Source organism: Garra rufa, chromosome 22 (assembly GCF_049309525.1).
Source record: "Garra rufa chromosome 22, GarRuf1.0, whole genome shotgun sequence".
NCBI lineage: Eukaryota > Metazoa > Chordata > Actinopteri > Cypriniformes > Cyprinidae > Garra > Garra rufa.
The window spans coordinates 20100894-20123516 of NC_133382.1; the positions used below are offsets into that span (position 1 = coordinate 20100894).

The 22623-nt window shown below is 38.0% G+C and overlaps 2 protein-coding genes across 3 annotated transcripts in view; one reads left to right on the forward strand and one right to left on the reverse strand.

Moving 5' to 3' along the window:
• Positions 1 to 10198, forward strand: part of caskin2 (CASK interacting protein 2) — a 77883-nt gene extending 67685 nt beyond the window's left edge. The window contains exons 20-21 of the mRNA XM_073827770.1: positions 5337 to 5577; positions 8561 to 10198. Coding sequence (XP_073683871.1) covers positions 5337 to 5577; positions 8561 to 8657 — 338 coding nt within the window. The 3' untranslated portion in view covers positions 8658 to 10198. The remainder of the gene's footprint in view (positions 1 to 5336; positions 5578 to 8560) is intronic.
• An 88-nt stretch (positions 10199 to 10286) lies between these two features.
• On the reverse strand, positions 10287 to 15370 carry nme2a (NME/NM23 nucleoside diphosphate kinase 2a). 2 transcript variants are annotated; one of them, XM_073827772.1, is made up of 5 exons: positions 15301 to 15370; positions 14586 to 14718; positions 12474 to 12575; positions 12225 to 12337; positions 10287 to 10519 (listed from the first exon to the last, which is right to left on the reverse strand). In XM_073827772.1, the coding sequence occupies exons 2-5, from the start codon at positions 14712 to 14714 to the stop codon at positions 10402 to 10404; spliced, it is 462 nt and encodes a 153-aa protein (XP_073683873.1). In that variant the 5' UTR covers positions 14715 to 14718; positions 15301 to 15370; the 3' UTR covers positions 10287 to 10401. The 2 variants fall into 2 exon arrangements, with proteins under 2 accessions (XP_073683873.1, XP_073683872.1); XM_073827771.1 differs by lacking the exon at positions 15301 to 15370 and adding an exon at positions 14805 to 14948.
• Between the last annotated feature and the right edge of the window lie 7253 nt (positions 15371 to 22623).

Sequence of the window (22623 nt, forward strand, 5' to 3'; positions counted from 1 at the left end):
AGTTTTTGGGGTCAGTATGACTTTATTTATTCATTTATGAAATAAATTAAGTACTTTAATTCAGGAAGGATACATTAAATTGATTAAAAGTGACAGTATAATGTTACTTTTCAATGTTAATGTTTTGTCTGTTAAAGAACCCTGAAAAATGAAGAAGAAAAAAGAAAAAAAGAGTTTACATAAAAACATTAAGCATTACACTTTTTTTTTCGTTTTTAAATGCTGCTTTATGCAGTTGACCAATATCGGTATCGGCCAATAGCTGTTTGTTAAAGTCGGTATTGGCCAAAAAAAAATCCTATCGGTGCATTCCTAATAATAATAGTAAAAAATGTTTGTTGATCACCAAATCAGCATATTAGAATGATTTCTGAAGGATCATGTGACACTGAAGACTGGAGTAATGGCTGCTGAAAATTCACTTTACATTATATTTTAAAATGAATTAAAATAGAAAAGTCATTTTATTTATTTACTTGTTTATTGATCAATAAATGCAGCCTTGGTGAGACTTTAAAAATACAATTACAAAATTCTTACTGACCCCAAACTGTTGAACAGTAGTATAGATATGAATGTGTAGGTCTTAAAGGCTTATTTACAGCGAAATGTTAATGCTTGAAAACAAGATGCTTGGAGTGCATGTTAGAGATGATATCTTCATATTTGTCATTCTCGGCTTCAAACATCAGCATTTATTTCCTCCAATTACCAATAAATCACATCAGCACCCATGGATCTGAAAATTGGTCTTTATATGCATGATATGATTTTAATAATGCACAGGTGGCCTGATCACACATTAGAGGTGTTTAAAGATGTTAATCTTAATTTGTCTTTATTAACAGCTGTAAATATCATTATTTCCCCTGTTTTAATCGTATAAAACACATTTATACACAGGGATTTTAAAGTTTAATAGGGTTAATCTGCTTGATGCTTAATTTGGAATTTTTCATTTATTTTAAAATCAAAGTGTTAGCCTGTTTTGCTTTTGTAATATGATGTATCTTTAAGTCATAGCTTTATAGATATATACCAAAAATATATAGGGCAGAACTCCATTGTTTTAGCAATTAGGATTTTTGTGTTTTTATATACATTTGAGGTCAAAAGTTTACATCCCCTTTTAGAATCTGCAAACTGTTAAGGGAACAGTCCACTTTTTTGGAAATTGGCTCATTCTCCAACTCCCCCCAAGTTAATAAGTTGAGTTTTACCATTTTGAATCCATTCAGCCGTTCTCCTGTTCTGGTGATATCACTTTTAACATAGCTTAGCATAGATCATTGAATCCTATTAGACCAATAGCATCGCGTTCAAAAATGACCAACGAGTTTCGATATTTTTCCAATTTAAAACTTGTCTCTTCTGTAGTTATACCATGTACTAATGCCGGCGGAAAATGTAAAGCTGCGATTTTCTAGGCCGATAAGATTAGGAACTACACTTCCATTCCGGCGTAATAGTCAAGGAAGTTTGCTGCCGTAACATGGCCGAAGCAGGCGCAGTAATATCACGCAGCGCATGTGCAAATGCTAACCCGGCTGGGAATGGGAATGGGAGCGTAGTTCCTAATCTTATCGGCCTAGAAAATCGCAGCTTTACATTTTCCGCCGGCATTAGTACATGGTATAACTACAGAAGAGACAAGTTTTAAATTGGAAAAATATCGAAACTTGTTGGTCATTTTTGAACGTGATGCTATTGGTCTAATAGGATTCAATGATCTATGCTAAGCTATGCTAAAAGTGATATCGCTAGAACAGTTAAACGGCTGAATGGATTTCAAAATGGTAAAACTCAACTTACTAATTCAGGGGGAGTTGGAGAATGAGCCTATTTCCAAAAAAAGCAGAGTGTTCCTTTAATTATATTACCAAAATAAAGGGATCATACAAAATGCAAGCTGGTGGTGAAAACCTTTGAACCAAATGGAGATGTGTACATTTTTCTAATTTTGCCTAAATATCATATTTTTCATTTAGTACTGACCTTCAGAGGCTAAAGATAGTTACATGTTTCCCAGAAGACAAAATAAGTTAAATTTAACGTAATTATCATATTCAAAAAGTTTTCACCCCCGGTTCTTAATGCAAGGTTTTCCTTCTGGAGCATCAGTGAGCGTTTTAACCTTCTGTAATAGTTGCATATGAGTCCCTCAGTGTGAAATGATGGATCTCAAATTCATAAGTCATTGTTGGAAAGGATTCAAATACACTAAACTGCTGGAAAACCAAATAATTTGTGGGACCTGAAGGATTTTTCTGAAGTACAGCAGGCAGTTTAACTGTTCAGGACAAAGGGACTCATGAACAGTTATTGCTAAACAACAGTAACAGCACACTATTAAGAAGCAAGAGGATGTAAACTTTTGAACAGGGTCATTTTCCTAAATTCAACTATTATCTTCTCTTATGGACTATATGTAAACATATTTTATGTGAAATATCTTATTCAGATCAGTACTAAATAAACAATATCATGCATTTTGTATGATCCCTCTTATTTTGGTAAAATATGAATTATTTGACCAAAATAAGAGGGATCATATAAAATGCAGATTTTTTTTGGGGGGGGGGGGGGGGATTCTGAAAGGGGGATGTAAACCTTTACACCTCAACTGTACTATTATAATATTTTTTAAGTATTTTGAATTAGCTTTTATTTTGACATTTTAAGTTAGGATTTTAATTTCAGCTTTAAAGGGTTAGTTCACCCAAAAATAAAAATTACCCCATGATTTACTTACCCTCAAGCCATCCTAGGTGTATACAACTTTTGTCTTTCAAAAACTGTTCATCTTTCAAAAAATGTTCAAGCTTTATAATGTCAGTGAATGGGGGTTGAGATATTGAAGCCCATAAAAGTGCATCCATCCATCATAAAAAGTGCTCCACATGACTCCAGAGGGTTAATAAAGGCCTTCTGAAGTGAAGCGATGCGTTTGTGTAAAAAAAAATACGTTTTTAAAACTTTAGAAACCATAATCTCTAGATTACGCTAACTGTTCACGAGAGAGTGCCGGTTGAGCAGATGACATAGGCACAGAATAAGCTGCAGTGAGAAGTGACGAATGAGGAACGAATGAGGAAGTTCAGAGGAGAGAGCCATATTTGTTTGAACCGGAGTATACTGAAAGTTTTGTTAGATATAAACAAAATTTGTTTCTCACGAGAGCTAGCATTACGCTACGGCTACATCTTGCGTCATCTGCTGGAATGCCATTCTCTCATGGTGGAAGCTAGAGATTACAGTTTATAAAGTTTTAAATATAGATATTTTTCTTTCACAAATGCATCGCTTTGCTTCAGAAGGCCTTTATAAACCCCCTGGAGCTGTGTGGAGCACTTTTTAATGATAGATGGATGCACTTTATTGTGTTCCAACATTATAAAGTTTGGAAGAGCCAGGGGATTTTTTTTTAATATAACTCTGATAGTATTTGTCCGACAGAAAAAAAAAAAGTCTTATGGTGCGTTCACACCGGACGCGAATGAAGAGGCAAGCGCGATTTACATATTAAGTCAATGCAAAGACGCGAAACGCCGCAGGATTGAACTCGCGCGAATGAAGCGGTGCGAATTGAGTGTTTCAAGCGTTTGCCGCGAAACGCGCAAGTTCAAAAATGTTTCGCGCCGGCGAAAATCTGAACTTTGGCGAAAATTTGCGCTGCGTTAACCAATCAGGAGCTTGCTCTAGTAGTGACGGAGGCAGAAATCCGAAACAACAATGGAGGACAAAATCACCTTTGCTGTCTGTGGTTGCTCGGAGCTGTACGATACATCTTTGTACTTTTATAGAAACAGGAATAAAAAGGATCTTGCTTGGAAGAAAGTGAGTGAAGAGGTCGGACAATTTGGTAAGTTTTAAAAAAACGCTCTTTACTCAATCTGACCTACATATACAGGGGTTGGACAAAAAAACTGAAACACCTGGTTTTAGACCACAGTTAGTATGGTGTTGGGCCTCCTTTTTTTGGCCAATAGAGCATTTCGTCTTTGGAATTGTCATATACAAGTCCTGCACAGTTGCCAAAGGCATTTTGAGCCATTCTCCTCTTGCAGATCAGGGGTCAGGTCACTACATGATACTGGTGTAGGAAAATGTTATCTGACTCGCTCCTCCAAAACACCCCAAAGTGGCACAATAATATTCAGATCTGGTGACTATGCATGCCATGGGAGATGTCCAACTTCACTTTTCTTGTTCATAAGACCACTCTGTGGGGTTGGACAATGAAACTGAAACACTGGCCAATATAATGTTGGAGGTTTCATGGCTATATTTTTGCAGCCTGGTGGCCAATCTTCACTGACTGCACATTCCACCAGTAAGAACAGGTGTGAACGTTGACTATGTGCACCCAATGGTTCAGACATTGTACTCTGAAGGTGGTACCATGTATCAGGATGATAATGCACCAGTACACACAGCAAGACAGGTGACAGAGTGGTCTGATGAACAAGAAAAGTGAAGTTGGACATCTCCCATGGCATGGATAGTCACCAGATCTGAATATTATTGTGCCACTTTGGGGTGTTTTGGAGGAGCGAGTCAGATAACATTTTCCTACACCAGTATCATGTAGTGACCTGACCCCTGATCTGCAAGAGGAGAATGGCTCAAAATGCCTTTGGCAACTGTGCAGGACTTGTATATGACAATTCCAAAGACGAAATGCTCTATTGGCCAAAAAAAGGAGGCCCAACACCATACTAACTGTGGTCTAAAACCAGGTGTTTCAGTTTTTTTGTCCAACCCCTGTATATACATATTGAGACTACAAGCAAGCTAAAGCTGGCAAATTGAGCTCATTCACCTATTTTACAACTTTACAACTATTTTACAACAGACGCCCCTCCCATGACACAAATTCGCGTCTGTTGTGAAGTAAATGTCACGCGCGAATTTCACGCGCGAATGAAGCGAGTAAACTTAAATGTTCAAGCGTCCAAGTACGCGCGAATAGCGCGATTTATTCGCGCAAGTCGCGTCTGGTGTGAACGCACCATTATACACATGGCTTGAAGGTGATTAAATCATGGCGTAATTTTCATTTTTGGGTGACTTATCCCTTTAAGTTTTATTAATTCTGATCTGTGTTTTTGTTTGTAAGTATTTCTATTAAGCTTTATTATTAGTTCACGTTCAGATTTGGTAATTTTAGTACTTCAACTTAAACACATTTCAGTTTTTCGAATCTTTTCATCTAATATTTCGTATTCAAAAAACTAGCCCTGGGATCATCACAAGCATTTGCCCATGGTTCTATTTATTACCTTACTAAATTATTCTTCTGTCTCCACCTTTTGGCTGTCGTCAATTTTCTTCAGGAGTGACAGTCAGTGTCGTACAGAGCGTGGCCTTTGCAGTCTCACCTCCATGTAGTCCTCTGGCTCGCTGTCCACCAAACAAAGCACCTCAAGGTCAGTCTGTACTGGCAGGGAAGCCACAGGCTGTGACGGAAGGCCAGAACGTGCTAGTCCACAAACGACTCGAGCAAACCAGCACGTCTCTCGAGGCAGCACTTAAAGTTGTGGAAAAGAAGTTGGCTCAGGAAGATCCGGCAGACAGGTAAAACCAAGCACTTACTGTATGTTTATATTGTCGTAACTGTCCTTTTTTGTCATATAATGGCTCAAAAAAAAGTATTAAACAGCTTTTTCACACGGTAGAGGAAATTCAGTATTCTGTGTTTCGAGGAAACAGGCTTGCAGATGGTCCTATAATGACTGAATGACCGCTTGTCACAACAAGCCCGCTGGGAAATCTAGCAATAAGTGATCTTCCTAAAACTAGTGTGTGTTTTTCCTTTGACTCTTTTATCGTTTTGGCTGCGATGAAGACAGATTGTTGATGTCCTTATCTCACGGACGGAGACAGATGGTGTCTACAATTTGGACTTTCATTTGACTCCCCTCCTATTTTGTCACAACAAATCCACTCTCAGCAGTCTAGCTGGTCAATCTGTCTGCGTTGAACCACATTTTGCATTTTGAACAGATTTAGCTCATAGCGTAGCATATGCTAATCCAAGATAAAACCCCCTTGTCATAGTGTTTCAAATATATGGAAGCTGTGAATCTAATCCTGACAGTGACTATGTTTCAAACTAGTTACTAGCGTGCTAGCTACTGGTGGCGTTGCTGTTTATGGAGGGTCAGAAACTTCTCCGAATTCATCAAAAAAATCTTAATTTGTGTTCCGAAGATAAACCGAGGTCTTACAGGTTTGGAACAACATGAGGGTGAATAAGTAATGGGTCATTTTTTGCGAGTTTTTGTCAATAATGATCTCATATTTTTGTTCTAGAATTTCAGAGTTGCCTTCTTAAATGTAGTTAGCAGACTTATTTTTCTTGTAAGTTGCATGAAACTGATTAAAATGTTTTAAAAATATCAGTGATGCATATTTCAACCACAGAAAATAGATATTTTGTTTTTAATTTAATACAGTTATTGCTATTATTGGTCGCACCACATTATGAGTGGCTCCAAATGACACAGAGACCTTATATCATTAAACAATTATTTAAAGAGACATGTGAAAAGTCCAGCACATGGCATTAACTGCATTTCTTTAGACCCAGATATTTCTGAACTTTGCCCAATCTTGGCTGCTCAATTGACCCTTCGCCGGGAGTTTGATTAACAGGCGATCTGACCAATTCTAACACAGAATCCGCCATTTTTGTCCGACAAACAAACCAGACAGGAGAGTAAATTAACATTGGTGGACATGAACTTGAAAAATGATGTGTATTGACGTATTTTCACGGTTGAAACAAGATACCTTCTGATGTTCATTGCTGCTTGAACTGAGACAGTGATCTGTCACGACACATTAAAGAGCCACAAAACAGTATTTGTTTGTTGTTTGAATTTCCTAAATGCAAAAAAAAAGACAAAATCTGGAGTTTGTGCTTGACTACAGGGTCAGAATTAACATGCTACCTATAGCGAGCATGTATTTTACTTTGCTTGGCATTGGAATCAGGAATCATTATTTCTTTTTGCTTTTTTCTCATATTGTACAAAGATTAAACAAAAACCTTCTGAAATGACCCAAATTCCATAAAATCTATTCCAAATGATAGTAAAATTAAGTATTTTGTGTATATAAACCATCAATTGAAAATAAAAGCACAAAAAGTGCCAATCTGGGAAAAATAACAATAATGGAAAACACTCTGCAGTGGTCGCACCACATGGTATTTCAATGAATATTAAGTTATTTCTACAATTTATTTATAATTTATAATTTATTATAATAAATAATAAAAATAATTTTATTATAAATTTCATAGTGACCTTATGTGGGGAGCTAGCTTGTTTTGTTCAGGTGGCTATTCCATGCTTGTAAATTTTGACTGTAGTTGAAATATCATGTGGTTTCCATTATTGTTATTTTTCCCAGATTGGCAGTTTTTGTGCTTTTATTTTCAATTGATGGTTTATATACATAAAATACTTAATTTTAGTATCATTTGGAATAGATTTTTATGGAATTTGGGTCATTTCATAAAGTTTTGGTTTAATATTTGTACAATATGAGGAAAAAAAGCAAAAAGAAATCATTTAGAGCATGTGATTTTAGTTTAGTAATTATGCTTTTATTAGTAATTTATTATTAATTCATTTTTAACTGTTTCACCAGATTCCAATGCCAAGCAAAGTAAAATAAATGCTCGCCATAGGTAGCATGTTAATTCTGACTCTGTAGTCAAGCACAAACTCCAGATTCCATTTTTTTATGAAATTCAAACAACAAATACTGTTTTGTGGCTCTTTAATGTGTCGTGACAGATCACTGTAGCGTCTCGGTTCCAGCGGCACAAGCGGAACCAATCATCTCTTCATCTTTACTAGTTATACCACAAAATAAACATCAATAAACATCAGAAGGGATCTTGTTTCAACAGTGAAAAGACATCAGTACACATCCATTTTCAAATTCAAGTCCACAGACGTTAATCTACTGTCCTGTCTGGTTTGTTTGTTGGACAAGAAAAGCTAAAGATCAGGTGACCCTCCAACCTGAAAGAGTTGGAGCTCATCACTAAAGATGAATGCTCAAAAATACCAGTGGAGACATGCAAAAAGCTGGTCAGCAATTATAGGAAGCGTTTGGTTGCTGTAATAGCCAATAAAGGATTTTCTATTGATTATTGAGAAGGGTATGAATAATTTTGGACATGCCACTTTTTGTTCAAATGTAAATAAAAGCTGAGAAATATTTTTCCACAATGATGCCTCTTGTACATAGTCTTATTATCTTTTGGGAGAAGCCTGTGTCATTTTTAGTCAAAAAAAAAACAAAAACTTGCTGGTTGAATAAAAGTAACTTTAAGTCAGAATTTGCCAGGGGTATGAATAATTTCGGGCTTGACTGTATATATGGCATCTTTTTAATGCATTTGAACCAAATTTAACTGAGAAAACGCAATTGGACAGAAAATATAGGCATCAAGTCATAATTTTTGGGTGAACTATCCCTTTAAGACATCTACTTATTAGAGTCCCATACTAAACCTTGTTTTTTCTCTTGTTTCTCTCAGGGGCATTAACACAGTGAAGTCAGCTGGGAACATTCTTGATGATATAGGGAACATGTTCGATGATCTTGCTGACCAGCTGGAAGCCATGTTGGATTGACCTACTGTAATTCCTACAGGTATAACCATTGTGTGGGGCCTTCACATGGGAGCTTCTGGATGTTTCAGACATGCAGTGTCTAACTTCTCACACTTTGTTTACGCACTTCAGAGGTTCTGCTTACAAGTATTGGTTTTGCTGTTGAATTAAGTTTTAATGGACTGCGGTACATCCGTTGCGCCTCAAATTTCCAAAAGTTCCACTTGAGAACTTTCACATATCCCTCACCAAACTGTTGCTTTCTGCATCTTCTGCTCGCTCGGGCAGAACATATCCGCAGTGAAGCAAAGCACTTACTCTTCAGATCTACTATACTAAAGCTCTTTCAACAGAAATGCTTTAATTTCCTGTTCCTGTTGTGCTCGGATCAAGACTCAAAGTTGGCCTCTAGCAAATGGATATACGGTGAGATGCATCGTAAACTTTTCAAGTGCTCTGAGATTCATCACTCTTCAATTTTGTGTTCTGGAGACTCCTTTATTTTCTGTTTAAAAGTAAGCAATAATACAGCTGATCAAAAACATAACTAAGCAAACAGCTTGATTTATTAATGACCCAACTTCATGGACCAAGTGTGTTGGACTGTACTGTAACTTTATCAGTCGAAAAGGTCCATGTCCTGCCAACAGATTCAGTGCTGTACAGTATATTTTTAGTTTCACTGTACATTGTTTTAACATGTTTCAACTTAACTTAGAGCTTAACATACATATTAATAGTATATTTTGACAACCATTCTGTTTTGGGAAAGAGAAACATTATATGGATTACATCTATTATATATTTTTGTACCAGAGTGCTAATTTATTGGGTTTGTCAGGTTAAAAAGGGACAGTCCCTCTTTGTGAATGCTGTCACTCTGACTGAAATTGACAAGCAAATATAGAAACCGTTGCAAAACACTACTTTAGAAATGGTTGACCAAAAGGGAACTTTTATTTTAATAAACTGGGGCCCATGTGGTTAAAACACACAAAACGGAATATACAGGAAAATAAGTGTTCAAATGGAGCATTCATTTTATTCACTTCTGTGACTCTTGTGCACTTTTACCATCTTTACGTAGTGTATGCACTAAGTATCTTTATTTCTGCATGTACTATACACTGGCAGGATGCCCAGTACTTGACTGAAAGAGACTTTTCTCTAACTGTTTGATGTAAACTACTTTGTTCAAATTGTAAATGTAATATCTGCGAGAAGACCAGGCCATCTTGTTCCGCATGCTTTTTTTTCCTACGTAACAATCTGGAATTATAGGTTTTGTATTATGTGGCATAATGATATTTTAATGGAAACAGCACTGCTGGTGCTACGGTATCATTTAAATGAGCACTGTGTACTTTATTTCCCAAGTTCATTCCTTACTGCAGTGCTTTGTGTGGCATTGCGCTGTCAAAAACTAAAGACACATTATCTGTTTTTCTTTTTCCTGAGTGGGGCCACCAGTACTATACAGTAAGTATAAATAGGCCTCTAAATCATTCATTTGAACTACTTGAAGTATTATGTTTAATAAAATAAAATTGTTAAGAGATCAATTCTCGGACTGCTCATGTCAAAATGGCTCTTAGATTTTGTTTATTATATAGTAGCAGGTCATTAAAACTGTCCTTTGAACTCATGATATAGAAATGATTTTTGGTTTTAATGTAAAGACAAACACCAGAAACAGTGGGGGGAAATGAAAATGAAATCAGAAACACTAGAGAGGGAGAAAAGTGCAGAAAGGGAAGAAAAGTGTTCAGCCATTGAGCCAGCTATCCTGACATTTGGTGTAGTCACAGATCTCCTCTGGTTTGAACCACAGGTTGATTTCCTCGTTGGCACTTTCGACAGAATCACTGCCGTGAATGATGTTCCTGATGTGAAAGCAATTTAATATTAGCAAAAATTAGTGAATGAAAATGGCAGACAAACAGATTCAACCCTTACAGTTGAATCTTACAATTACAGGTCAAAAGAAGTTGCAAAATGTTAATTATTTTACCAAAATAAGAGGGGTCATGTATTTAGTACTGAACCGAATAAGATATTTCACATAAAATATACATATAGTCCACAAGAAAAAATAGTAGTTGAATTTATAAAAATGACCCTGTTCAAAAGTTTACACCCCCTTGATTCTCAATACTGTGCTGTTACCTGAATGTTACCTTTTTTGTTTGTTTTTGTTTAGTGATAGTTGTTCATGAGTTCCTTGTTTGTCCTGAACAGTTAAACTGCTTGCAGTTCTTCAGAAAAACCCTTCAGGTCCCACAAATTCTTTGGTTTTCCAGCATTTTTGTGTATTTTGAACACTATTCCAACAATGACTATGATTTTGAGATCCATCTTTTCACACTGAGGACAACTGGGGGACTCGTGTGCAATTATTACAAGAAGGTTCAAATGCTCACTGATGCTGTATTAGGAAAAACCATGCATTAAGAGCCAAGGGTGAAAACTTTTGAACAAAATGGAGTTGTGTACATTTTTCTAATTTTGCCTAAAAATCATATTTTTTTCATTTAGTACTGAGCTTCAAAGGCTGCTGAAGATAGTTACAGAAGACAAAATAAGTCAAATTTACCCTGATCTTTAAATTCAAAAAGTTTTCACCCCCTCCCCCCTAATGCATGTTTTTTCCTTCTGAAGCATCAGTGAGCATTTGAACTTTGTGTAATAGTTGCATATGAGTCCCTCAGATCTCAAAATCATACAGTCATTGTTGAATAGGGTTCAAATACACAAAAACGCTGAAAAAACTAAGAATTTGTGAAACCTGAAAGATTTTTCTGAAGAGCAGCAGGCAGTTCAATGGTTCAGGACAAACAAGGGAACAACTATCACTAAACAAACTAACAAAAAAGACACAGCTGTGGATCATTCAGGTTAAGAGCATGGTATTAAGAATCAAGGAGATTTTCTCTTGCTTGTGGACTATATGTAAACAAATATTATCTTATTTAGGTCAGTACTAAATAAAAAAAATAAAATAATATGCATTTTTGTATGATCCCTTTTATTTTGGTCAAAATATTTAACATTTTTCAAATTCTGAAAGGGGGATGTAAACTTTTGACAACAACTGTATCTTGTTCCCAAACCCATAAGACCTTTGTTCTTCAGAACACAAATTAAGATATTTTTAATGAAATCTGAGAGGTTTCTAACCCTGCATAGACAGCAATACAACTGACACGTTCTAGGAGAGTATTGACAAGAAAGAGAAGAAATTGTTTAATAAAGTCATTGTTTTTGTGTTTTTTGTGCTCAAAAAGTATTCTCGTAGCTTCATAAAATTAAGTTTAAACCACTGATGTGTTGCTGTCTATGCAGGGTCAGAAAGCTCTCGGATTTCATCAAAGATATTTTCAATTGTGTTCCAAAGATAAACAAAGGTCTCACGAGTTTGTAACGACATGAGGGTGAGTAATTAATAACAGAGCTTAAATTTTTAGGTGAACTATCCCTTTAAATATTAATTCTAACATATAGACAATTTTCAGGCTCCTTTTATAAAATATCTGCTGTTTGAAACACAGTCAGCAAACTGTTATTTTAGAATACAGTGTAAGATCTTACCGGACAACCTGAATGCAAAAGTCACCTCGGATAGTCCCAGGCTTGGAGTCAACGGGATTAGTCTCGCCGAGCATTACTCTGCCGGTTTTTATAACGTTAAAACCCTCCCACACCTAAAAATATATATCACAGAAATAACATCAGTGCAATCACCTTCATAAAATTTATAAAGAATATTTATTGCCGATAAGGAAGAAATATTATTACATTCAAAGCGCACTCTGGGGAAAATAATATAAATAGATTTACCATGGCAAGCACAGGGCCAGAGGACATATAACTGACAAGCCCAGGGAAGAAAGGCCGATCCTTCAGGTCACCATAGTGCTGTCTCAGAAGATCCTCATCGGCCTGCATTGAGACAAGCATACAAAACATGAGCAAAAAAGCATACAAAGTTTTGAGAATGAAAAGTCCTCTAATCGTTTTTGTAACGTTATCTATTGTAACTGTAATGATGGGATGTACAGTGCCTTGCAAAAGTATTCATACCCCTTCATTTTTTTTCACATTTTATATTGCTGCCTTATGTTAAACTGCTTTAAATTACTTTTTTCCCACATCAGTCAACACTGCCATTCATCTCCTCACCTCTTCACCTCACAAGCTCTGTCAGCTTGGATGGGGACAGATGCACATTTTCAGGTTTTTCCAGAAATATTTGATTGGGTTCAAGCAAGGCTCTGGCTGGGTCACTCAAGGACTTTCATAAAGTTGTCTATAAGTTACTCTTGCTGTGTGCTTAGGGTTATCAACCATGTTTCTGAGCTCTACAGACAGTTTTTTTTTTTTTTTTTTTTTACCTCAGAGCTTGATTTTTGCTCTGATATACATTTTTAGCTGTTAGACCTTTCATTAAAAGTGTTTGCCTTTCCAAATCATACCCATTCAACTGAACTTGCCACAGGTTAACTTCATTCAAAGTGTAGTAACAACTACAAGAAATATGGAAGCTACTGAGCTGAATTTCAACTGTCCCCATAAGGGTATGAATACTTATTCAACGGAATCATTTACATTTTTTATTTTAAATAAAGTTGCAAAGATGTTAAACTGTTTTTTGCTTTGCAAATATGGTCTATGGAGTGTAGATTTATGTGGGGAAAGCAGTTTAACATAAGACAGCAATGCAAAACGAATGAATGAAGGGATATGAATACTTTTGGAAGCCACTGTATATAGCAGGTGCAACATTGCAGACAAGAACGAAGTACAATTAGAATGGGTTAATTGGTTTAACCCTTAAAAGACAAGCTCTAAATAGAGCTTTTCGCAATTGAAGACTAGGGAAAAGCCAAAATATATAGTTTTTAATCAGTTAGGTGTTGTAATAGAAACTTAACAGTTAAAATCAATTTCAAATGCAGTTATAATACAATTGTAATTTTCAAACTAAAAAGTATTTTAATATAATATAAATATGCATATGCAATAATTGCTTCTAGATTTTATTTTCAGTGGCATCTGGTGGGTTTTATTTTTTTCTAAATATATAGTCAAAAATTATTCAGACATCAGATATAATTTTTTTTTAACCGTTATATACTAGTGGGTGCAGGACACTACAGTTCATTTATATGAATATATATATATATTTAAGTGAGGATAGCAAAATAAAGTAAACTGTGACATTATATCCAAAAGTTCTTCAATCAAAACCAAAAATTATTCAAGACACTTTTTTTCTTTTTTTCTTAAATTGCTAATGCAAACTTTTTACCTCACAGACTGAACAAAATTGCTGCTTGGTAATTACTCAACAAAGTATTGATAGTTGTGTAAATATTGTCAAACTAACAGTTTTGATTTTTTTGGTTGATTTGTAATCCATTACATACCTCTCTATCAAAGTTATCTGACATTATCAAGATGAATTTGTTCTGACACAGTTCTTGACATATTTTATTATCATTTTCTAAACTGTGATAATGTGAGAAATGTTGAAATGTTGTTTTGACTGTATATGTAAATAACTAGATGGTCCCAGGGGATATAAATAACCTGGCAGACCCCAAGGAACTACAGTTAGAGTTAGTAATTGATTTAACCCTTAGAAGACAAGTGTGTCTGAGAGAGAGCTTAAATTCCCTCACACCAAGAGTAGAGCTTTTGTATTAGAAAGTCATTTGGCTGAAAGATGGTGAAATATCAGAACATTGATGACAATGAGAGCTGAGCAGTGATGTAGGTTTTGAAAAATATTCTATGCATGTTAAAAAAATAGACATTAATAAATCTGTTGTCACTTTCACCATACACAATACATATAAACTCTCAGCACAGTTTTAGCCTACTATTAAAAGGAAAGGCAAGTCCTATAAAAACAACTAAATTGAGATTAAACCTGTTAATTCAGTTTACCTGGATTAACTTCATTGCAACTAACTTGAAGCCCTTCTGTTCGAAACGCTTGATGATCTCTCCGACAAGTCCCCTTTGCACTCCATCAGGCTTGATGGCAATGAAAGTGCGCTCCTCATTTCCAGACATTTGGCTTGAAATGAAAACAAACACGTTGCTGGTAAACATAGGCTTCACAACACGAAAAACATTTGCAATGACAAGTGCATTCAAACTTACGCTGTGGTACATTTGGCACACTGAGCTGAAGGTGTGGAGGGGGGATTGGGTGTTGAAACCCCTGACCCCATCACTAATTACATGTCAAGTGACAGTGGGAGATTCTTCCTTCTCTGACTTAAACTGTATTGACGGCTTTGTGTTGTCTGACGGCTTAAACCGTGACTGATGATCTGATCTGATCGCTGTCCTCACGCATCCTGTCTCAGCACCTTATCTAATCACGTTTTCATTTTAACCATAGCCTATATCTCTGTCATTGTTATCTGTTAGCTATAAAAAGACAATGAAGGCTAAAGTCATACTAAAATTGTACTTTTAATTCAAAATGAAAAGTATTACAGTTATTATAGCTACGGGCTACTTACTGTATACAGTATTTGGTAACAACTGCTTAAAATTTACCTGGGCATTGACACATTTTATTTGTATCAATAAACTTCTGTCACATTGACAGTAATAAGATTATAAAAAGGAGGGAAAATATTTTTCTTACTTTTTCTGATGACAGTCCACGAGTCTGCAGTTGATTCCTCACACGCGCTTTCACTAATCCATGATCATCTGCTGTAAGTGTTTTATGCAGGTGGGCGGAGACTGATTCCAGTGCTGTGGCATTCAGTGAGTGATTTTTAATCTGATGCAATGAATAAAGCATGGGCATAGGTTTGATTTTGCCATTGGTGGGGCCATTTTTAGTTGTTAACCTGGCAACACATCCCTTATTAAAAAAACAAACAAAAAAAAAAAAAACATGGTTATAGTTAAACCATGGAAACCACAAATTAACCATGGTTTTGCTACACTACCCATAGTTTAACTGTATTTGTATTTGTAGAAAACTGTGGTTATACAAAAAACATGGTTACTACACTTTTGCTGCAGTAAAAGCACAGTTAATTTTCTTAAAATAATTTGTATTTGTGTATACTTTATTTTTTTTCTTTGCTGCACTGCCTTAAAAGTTTTGTTTTTCTACTGTTTACTGAAAAAAGAAATCAGAAAAGAAGATTTGCAAACCCACACAGAAGTCCTAAACTAAATCAGATGATTGACAATATACACTCTGAAGTCCCGATCTGAATCAAATGATTCACACTCCGCACTCCAAAGTACCAATCTAAATCAAAAGATTCACAAACCTGCTCCAAAGTTCCAATCTAAATCAAACAATTTGTGCTCCATGCTCCAAAGTCTCAATCAGAAATAATGATTTGCAAATAATTTCAGATCAGGACTGCATATCGCAAGTCATTCAAAGTCAACCAGCCATCCCTTCAAAGCCAAGTCAAGTCACAACCGTTCCTCCGACATCAAGTCAAGTGATGCCTGATCCTCCGGTGTCAAGTCAAGTCAGGGCTACACTTTCAAAGTCAAGCCAGGATACAGCTGTTCTCCATGAGTCAAGAAAAGATACAGCTGTTCTTCATGAATCAAGCCAAGATACAGCTGTTGTTCTCCATGTGTCAAGCCAAGATACAGCTGTTCTCCATGAGTCAAGCCAAGATACAGCTGTTGTTTTCCATGAGTCAAGCCAAGATACAGCTGTTCTCCATGAGTCAAGCCAAGTCACAGCTGTGCCCCACGAGTCAAGACAAGTCACAGCTGTGCCCCATGAGTCAAGCCAAGTTGCTGCTGTTATTCCAGAGCCAAGTCACGTCTCGCCCGAGCGTCCAGAGCCACGCCATGCCTCGTCTGACCTGCCAGAGGCACGGCATGTCTTGATCGCCAGTGTGATGGACCCTCCTCTGATGTCCGTGCAGGCTGCAGGCATACCAATAGAGCCAACGCTCCCAAGACAAGCAAGCAAGCCACGCAGAGCCGACGCTCCCAAGCCAAGCAAGCCACGCAGAGCCAACGCTCCCAAGCCAAGCAAGCCACGCAGAGCCGACACTCCCAAGCCAAGCAAGCCACACAGAACTGACGCTCCCAAGCCTCACACCTTCCAGCCCGGTGGGCATCCCATTAACCACTGCACTACCTGTGATGGCAGTGGCCATTTTGAGTGTGTGGGCTGCACACTGCATCACGGAGGCCTCGTCTGTTCACGTGTCTGCTCCAGAGGCCTCGTCTGTCCACGAGTCTGCTCCAGAGGCCTCGTCTGTCCACGAGTCTGCTTCAGAGGCCTCGTCTGTCCACGAGTCTGCTCCAGAGGCCTCGTCTGTCCACGAGTCTGCTCCAGAGGCCTCGTCTGTCCACGAGTCTGCTCCAGAGGCCTCGTCTGTCCACGAGTCTGCTCCAGAGGCCTCGTCTGTCCACGAGTCTGCTCCAGAGGCCTCGTCTGTCCACGAGTCTGCCCCAGAGGCCTCGTCTGTCCATGAGTCTGTCCACAGGTCTGCTTTAGAGGCCTTGGCTATCCACGTGTCCACTGCGCCAATGCCTCTTATGGAGGCGGCATCCTCGGCGGAACCCCTTGAGGAGTCAGCTCCCACTGTAGATCCTCGAAAGGGGGTAGTACCCGAGCTCCCTGCTCTGCCATGGCTACCCAGGCTTACCACTCTGCCCGCTCCGCCAAGGCTTCCTGCTCTGTCTGCACCGCCAAGGCCTCCTGCTCTACCTGCTCCACCATGGCTTCCTGCTCTACCTGCTCCGCCATGGCTTCCTGCTCTGCCTGCAATGCCAAGGCTTCCTGCTCTGTCTGCACCGCCAAGGCTTCCTGCTCTACCTGCTCCGCCATTGCTTCCTGCTCTACCTGCTCCGCCATGGCTTCCTGCTCTGTCTGCACCGCCAAGGCTTCCTGCTCTACCTGCTCCGCCATTGCTTCCTGCTCTACCTGCTCCGCCATTGCTTCTAATGCTCCACAGTCTGCCATTGCTCCATGACGTAGGTCCTTCAGAGCTTCACTGTCTACCATTGCTCCACGGTCCAGGTCCTCCATTGTTCCACTGTCTGTCACTGCTTCACGGTCCAGGTCCTCCAAGTTTCCACTGTCTGCTATTGCTCCATGGCCCAGGTCCTCCAGTGCTCCACTGTCTGCCTCCGCTCCAAGGTCCAGGCCCTGACTCTGAACCTTTTGTTTCTCCATAGGTCTGTCTAGTTTTTTTTGCCATCGTTCCTTGCCTTGCTTGTTTTGTTACTTTTTGGACTGCTCATTTGGATTTAGACCTTCTGCCTGCTTATATTGGATTATGCTATGGATTATGCCCTGGATATATCTGTTTTGTTGGATATTGACCTTGCCTGGCTTGACTACGATCTGTTCATTAAAGCTCGTACGTGGATCTTACACGCTTCCCAGAGTCCTCATTACAGATCCACGCTCTAAAGTCCCGATCTGAATAATGATTCGCGAACCATCATTTCAGATCAGGACATGGAGCGCATATCGCAAATCATTCACATTTTCGAAGTTTGATCTAAATCAAATGATTTGCAGTCTGTGCTCTAAAGTCCCAATTTGAATGATTCGTGAACCATTATATCAGATAAGGACATGAATTGCATATCGCAAATAATTCAATTCACAAAATTATCGCGAACCCGTTTTAAAGTTCCGATGCGAAATCAAATGATTTGTGATCCACGCTCTGAAGTCCTGATCAGAGTAATGATTCGCGAACCATCATTTCGGATCAGGACATGGAGTGCATATCGCAAATCATTCAATTCATAACATGATTTGCAAACCTGTTTTGAAGATTGATCTAAATCAAATGATTTGCAGTCCATGCTCTAAAGTCCCAATCAGAATAATGATTAGCAAATCATCATTTCAGATCAGGACTAGGAGCGCATATTGTGAATCATTCAGTTTGTGAAATGATTGTGAACCCGTTTCAACGTTCCGATCTAAATCAAATGATTCATGATCTGCGCTCCAAAGTCCTGATCAGAATAATGTTTCGCGAATCATCATTTAAAATCAGTATTGGGATCACATATTGTGAATCATTCAATTCGTGAAAAGACTGTAAACTCGTTTCGACGTTCTGATCTAAATCAAAATGATTCTCAATCCACGCTCTGAGGTCCCGATCTGAATAATCATTCGTAAACCATCATTTCAGATCAGGACACGGAGCTCATATCGCAAATCATTCAGGTCACGAAATAATTCAGAACATGCTCGAAAGTTCCGATCTAAATCAAATGATTCGCAAACAATCCATTTCAAAGATACCATCTGATCAAAATTATTGCTAGGGAAAATTTAGTAGTGTGCGTGACTTCCGGTCCATTAGCCACTATAGGGAAATAAGGAGATAAAACTGTTTGCACTACAAACCAGTGTGTTCATAAATAACACAACACATTAGAATAATATGGTAAGTCACACCAGTTTGCAATATCAAGCAGAAAAACAAGCTGTTTTGTAAAAAAAGCTGGAAGCGAATGACACCGTTAGCTATTTACAAATAGCCTTGCCCACTTTTACAGGAAAAAAAAGGAGGATAATGTAAATGTAGTATCTTGTCAACAATCTTTTTAACATAGCACTAATGAGTTACAGTACTAACATGTAATTGCATATCAAAATTCATTATGCAATCATAGCATTATTGCAAAGCACATTAGAGAATCATAAAATATCTGATTCGTTAAGTGCACTCAAAGCAATTTATCCACAGGGAACTAATCTAACAGCACCGGGGCAGTGAGGCACTGATCAAAACTACGGTTAAACCAAGCATTACCATTACATACATGGCCATTATCTCTATCTGTAGAACATATTTCCCTGGGGAAAATAAGATGGTGTGAGATGTGGGACCCATTAGACCATCTGTACAGTTAAGAAATGTACAGCAAATCCCTCAGCATCATATACTGAGTTAATCCTCAGGGAATCACTTCACCACAGTCATGTCAGTTACTTAAATGCTCTTCCACACACTCTTCTCCGCAGTCCCATTAAATGTTTTATGCAACTGTCAGTTCAGTATCTAATGTAGTGACACTTTTGCCTCTTGTTCTTGTAACACTATTATTTGACCATTAGTGGAGTCTTTTGACAACTTGTAGTGAAAGCATGTGAGGCAGTTAAATTTCAGCCTTGTGTAAAAAGCCTGGGAAATTGGATGACAGCAGCTCCTGGCAATTAAATGTTACAATTTGCTGGCTTGTAAGTCTCAGTCCTCTTAAATAAAGCATTGCACTGCACTGACAATAAAAATGGAAAGCAGGAGTGTGGAAAAGAGTCTTGGCTCATAAATGTACACTGAAACAAGTCAAACGAACATACCACTTATGTAAGTGCTTGTTTATATTGGTTTAATCAAAATTCTGGTTTCTGGTTTAAACCAATTTGGGTTTTTTTAATGAAAAAGAATATACTATTAATAAAGTAGTATGTGAATGTGTCGAATTGTCAAATAAGTAATTATTTTTGTCCTTGCTACCTTTCTGGGCCTTGAACGTGATTGTTGTGTTAGTGTCTTTGCAGGGTCAGAAAGCTCTTGGATTTCATCAAAAATATCTTCGTTTGAGTTCTGTAGATGAACAAAGGTACACACACACGAGACAAAAAGGAACTGAGAAGTAAAAACACAACGTTTGTATGGCATTAATCAATAATGCAGTTTGTGCAACTTTTCCATACTATATATACAACCCTACCAAAGTTTGTGTTCTCAGCCTGTTATCCATTTCAAACATGACCCTGACATGACAAGAATGAATGCTGATAAACTCTGTCCAGTTGTAGCAATAATTCATGTTTGTATTCCCAACCCATCATTCCTATTTGCAGTCAATGCAGTTTTGGCAACAGAGGGATTTATGATGCTGACCCTGAGAAAAAAGACAAGAAACAAACAAGTCAAATGCCCCAAATAACCCCAATACCCAAACACTCCCATGGCTGTCTTATGTCTGGAGTAGTCATATTATTGACCATAATTTTTGTAGCAAAAGTTGGGCCTTCAAAAGTGAGTGTCAATTCAACAATACCTGACAGGAACAATAATGTGGTCCAAAGATGGAGTCACATTTAACATTCTGCGAGTTTTCAAGAGTGTAATCCATTCAGTAGGAATCAATGCGCAATTGGGAATATCACTTGAGGGCGAAATAGTTTCTCACACAGATTCTGCATTGTTTTCGAGCTGGATTGAAAGTGAGTTCTGTTTCATACATTGATAAAGTCTTAACATGAAAAAATTGACCTTTTGCCCTTGAAATTTTAAATATGACTGCAACTTGTAGGATTAATTCTCCCAAAAATAAACATTTGCTGACAGTTTACTCACCTACAGGCCATACAAGATATACAGTCGTGGCCAAAAGTTTTGAGAATTACATAAATATTGGAAATTGGAAAAGTTGCTGCTTAAGTTTTTATAATAGCAATTTGCATATACTCCAGAATGTTATGAAGAGTGATCAGATGAATTGCATAGTCCTTCTTTGCCATGAAAATTAACTTAATCCCGAAAAAAACTTTCCACTGCATTGTTGAGAAGGCTTCAGGGCATCCAAGAAAGTCCAGCAAGCACCAGGAACGTCTCCTAAAGAGGATTCAGCTGCGGGATCGGAGTGTCACCAGTGCAGGGCTTGCTCAGGAATGGCAGCAGGCAGGTGTGAGCGCATCTGCACGCACAGTGAGGGCAAGCCTTTTGGAAGATGGTTTGGTGTCAAGAAGGGCAACAAAGAAGCCACTTCTCTCCAAAAAAAATATCAGGGACAGATTGATCTTCTGCAAAAAGTATGGCGAATGGACTGCTGAGGACTGGGGCAAAGTCATATTCTCCGATGAAGCCTCTTTCCGATTGTTTGGGGCATCTGGAAAAAGGCTTGTCCGGAGAAGAAAAGGTGAGCGCTACCATCAGTCCTGTGTCATGCCAACAGTAAAGCATCCTGAGACCATTCATGTGTGGGGTTGCTTCTCATCCAAGGGAGTGGGCTCACTCACAATTTTGCCCAAAAACACAGCCATGAATAAAGAAATTGTACCAAAACACCCTCCAACAGCAACTTCTTCCAACAATCCAACAACAGTTTGGTGAAGAACAATGCATTTTCCAGCACAATGGAGCACCGTGCCATAAGGCTAAAGTGATAACTAAGTGGCTCGGGGACCAAAACGTTGACATTTTGGGTCCATGGCCTGGAAACTCCCCAGATCTTAAAACTTGTGGTCAATCCTCAAGAGGCGGGTGGACAAACAAAAACCCACTAATTCTGACAAACTCCAAGAAGTGATTATGAAAGAATGGGTTGCTATCAGTCAGGATTTGGCCCAGAAGTTGATTGAGAGCATGCCCAGTCGAATTGCAGAGGTCCTGAAAAAGAAGGGCCAACACTGCAAATACTGACTCTTTGCATAAATGTCATGTAATTGTCGATAAAAGCCTTTGAAACGTATGAAGTGCTTGTAATTATATTTCAGTACATCACAGAAACAACTGAAACAAAGATCTAAAAGCAGTTGAGCAGCAAACTTTGTGAAAACTAATATTTGTGTCATTCTCAAAACTTTTGGCCACGACTGTACATCTTGGATGACTTCAGGGTGAGTACATTTTCAGAAATTTTTCATTTTCTGAACTATTCCTTTAACACCAATTTAAAACTGTGATCTAGTTTATCATGTACAGTAAATCTTAGCTATCAACTAAAGGGATATAACACTCAGGGCTCTTATTTCCACATCCTTCCTTCTAATTGAATATGCACTTATCTGACTAAATGGATAAATAATCCTCTACTAATCTCTCCAACAGTACTAGATGGTTTGTATTCCATGTTCTATTTTTACCAGGGCTTACAGTAAGGATTAAAAGAGGTAGCTGCCAAGTGGTTGTGTGAAGTACTGCCTCCTTCATAGTGACTGTAACTGATTTACTGTAAGTCACTCCTTCTCCTTCAACAGAAATGTCAC

Excerpts from the sequence above, each read along its gene's own strand:
- nme2a (XM_073827771.1), bottom strand. The coding sequence starts at position 14,875 with ATGGGGTCAGGGGTTTCAACACCCAATCCCCCCTCCACACCTTCAGCT. Across the intron at positions 14,719-14,804 it reads TGTGCCAAATGTACCACAGC|CCAAATGTCTGGAAATGAGG; the intron begins GTAAGTTTGAAT and ends TTTCATTTCAAG. Across the intron at positions 10,520-12,224 it reads TTTTGCATTCAGGTTGTCCG|GAACATCATTCACGGCAGTG; the intron begins GTAAGATCTTAC and ends CTTTCACATCAG.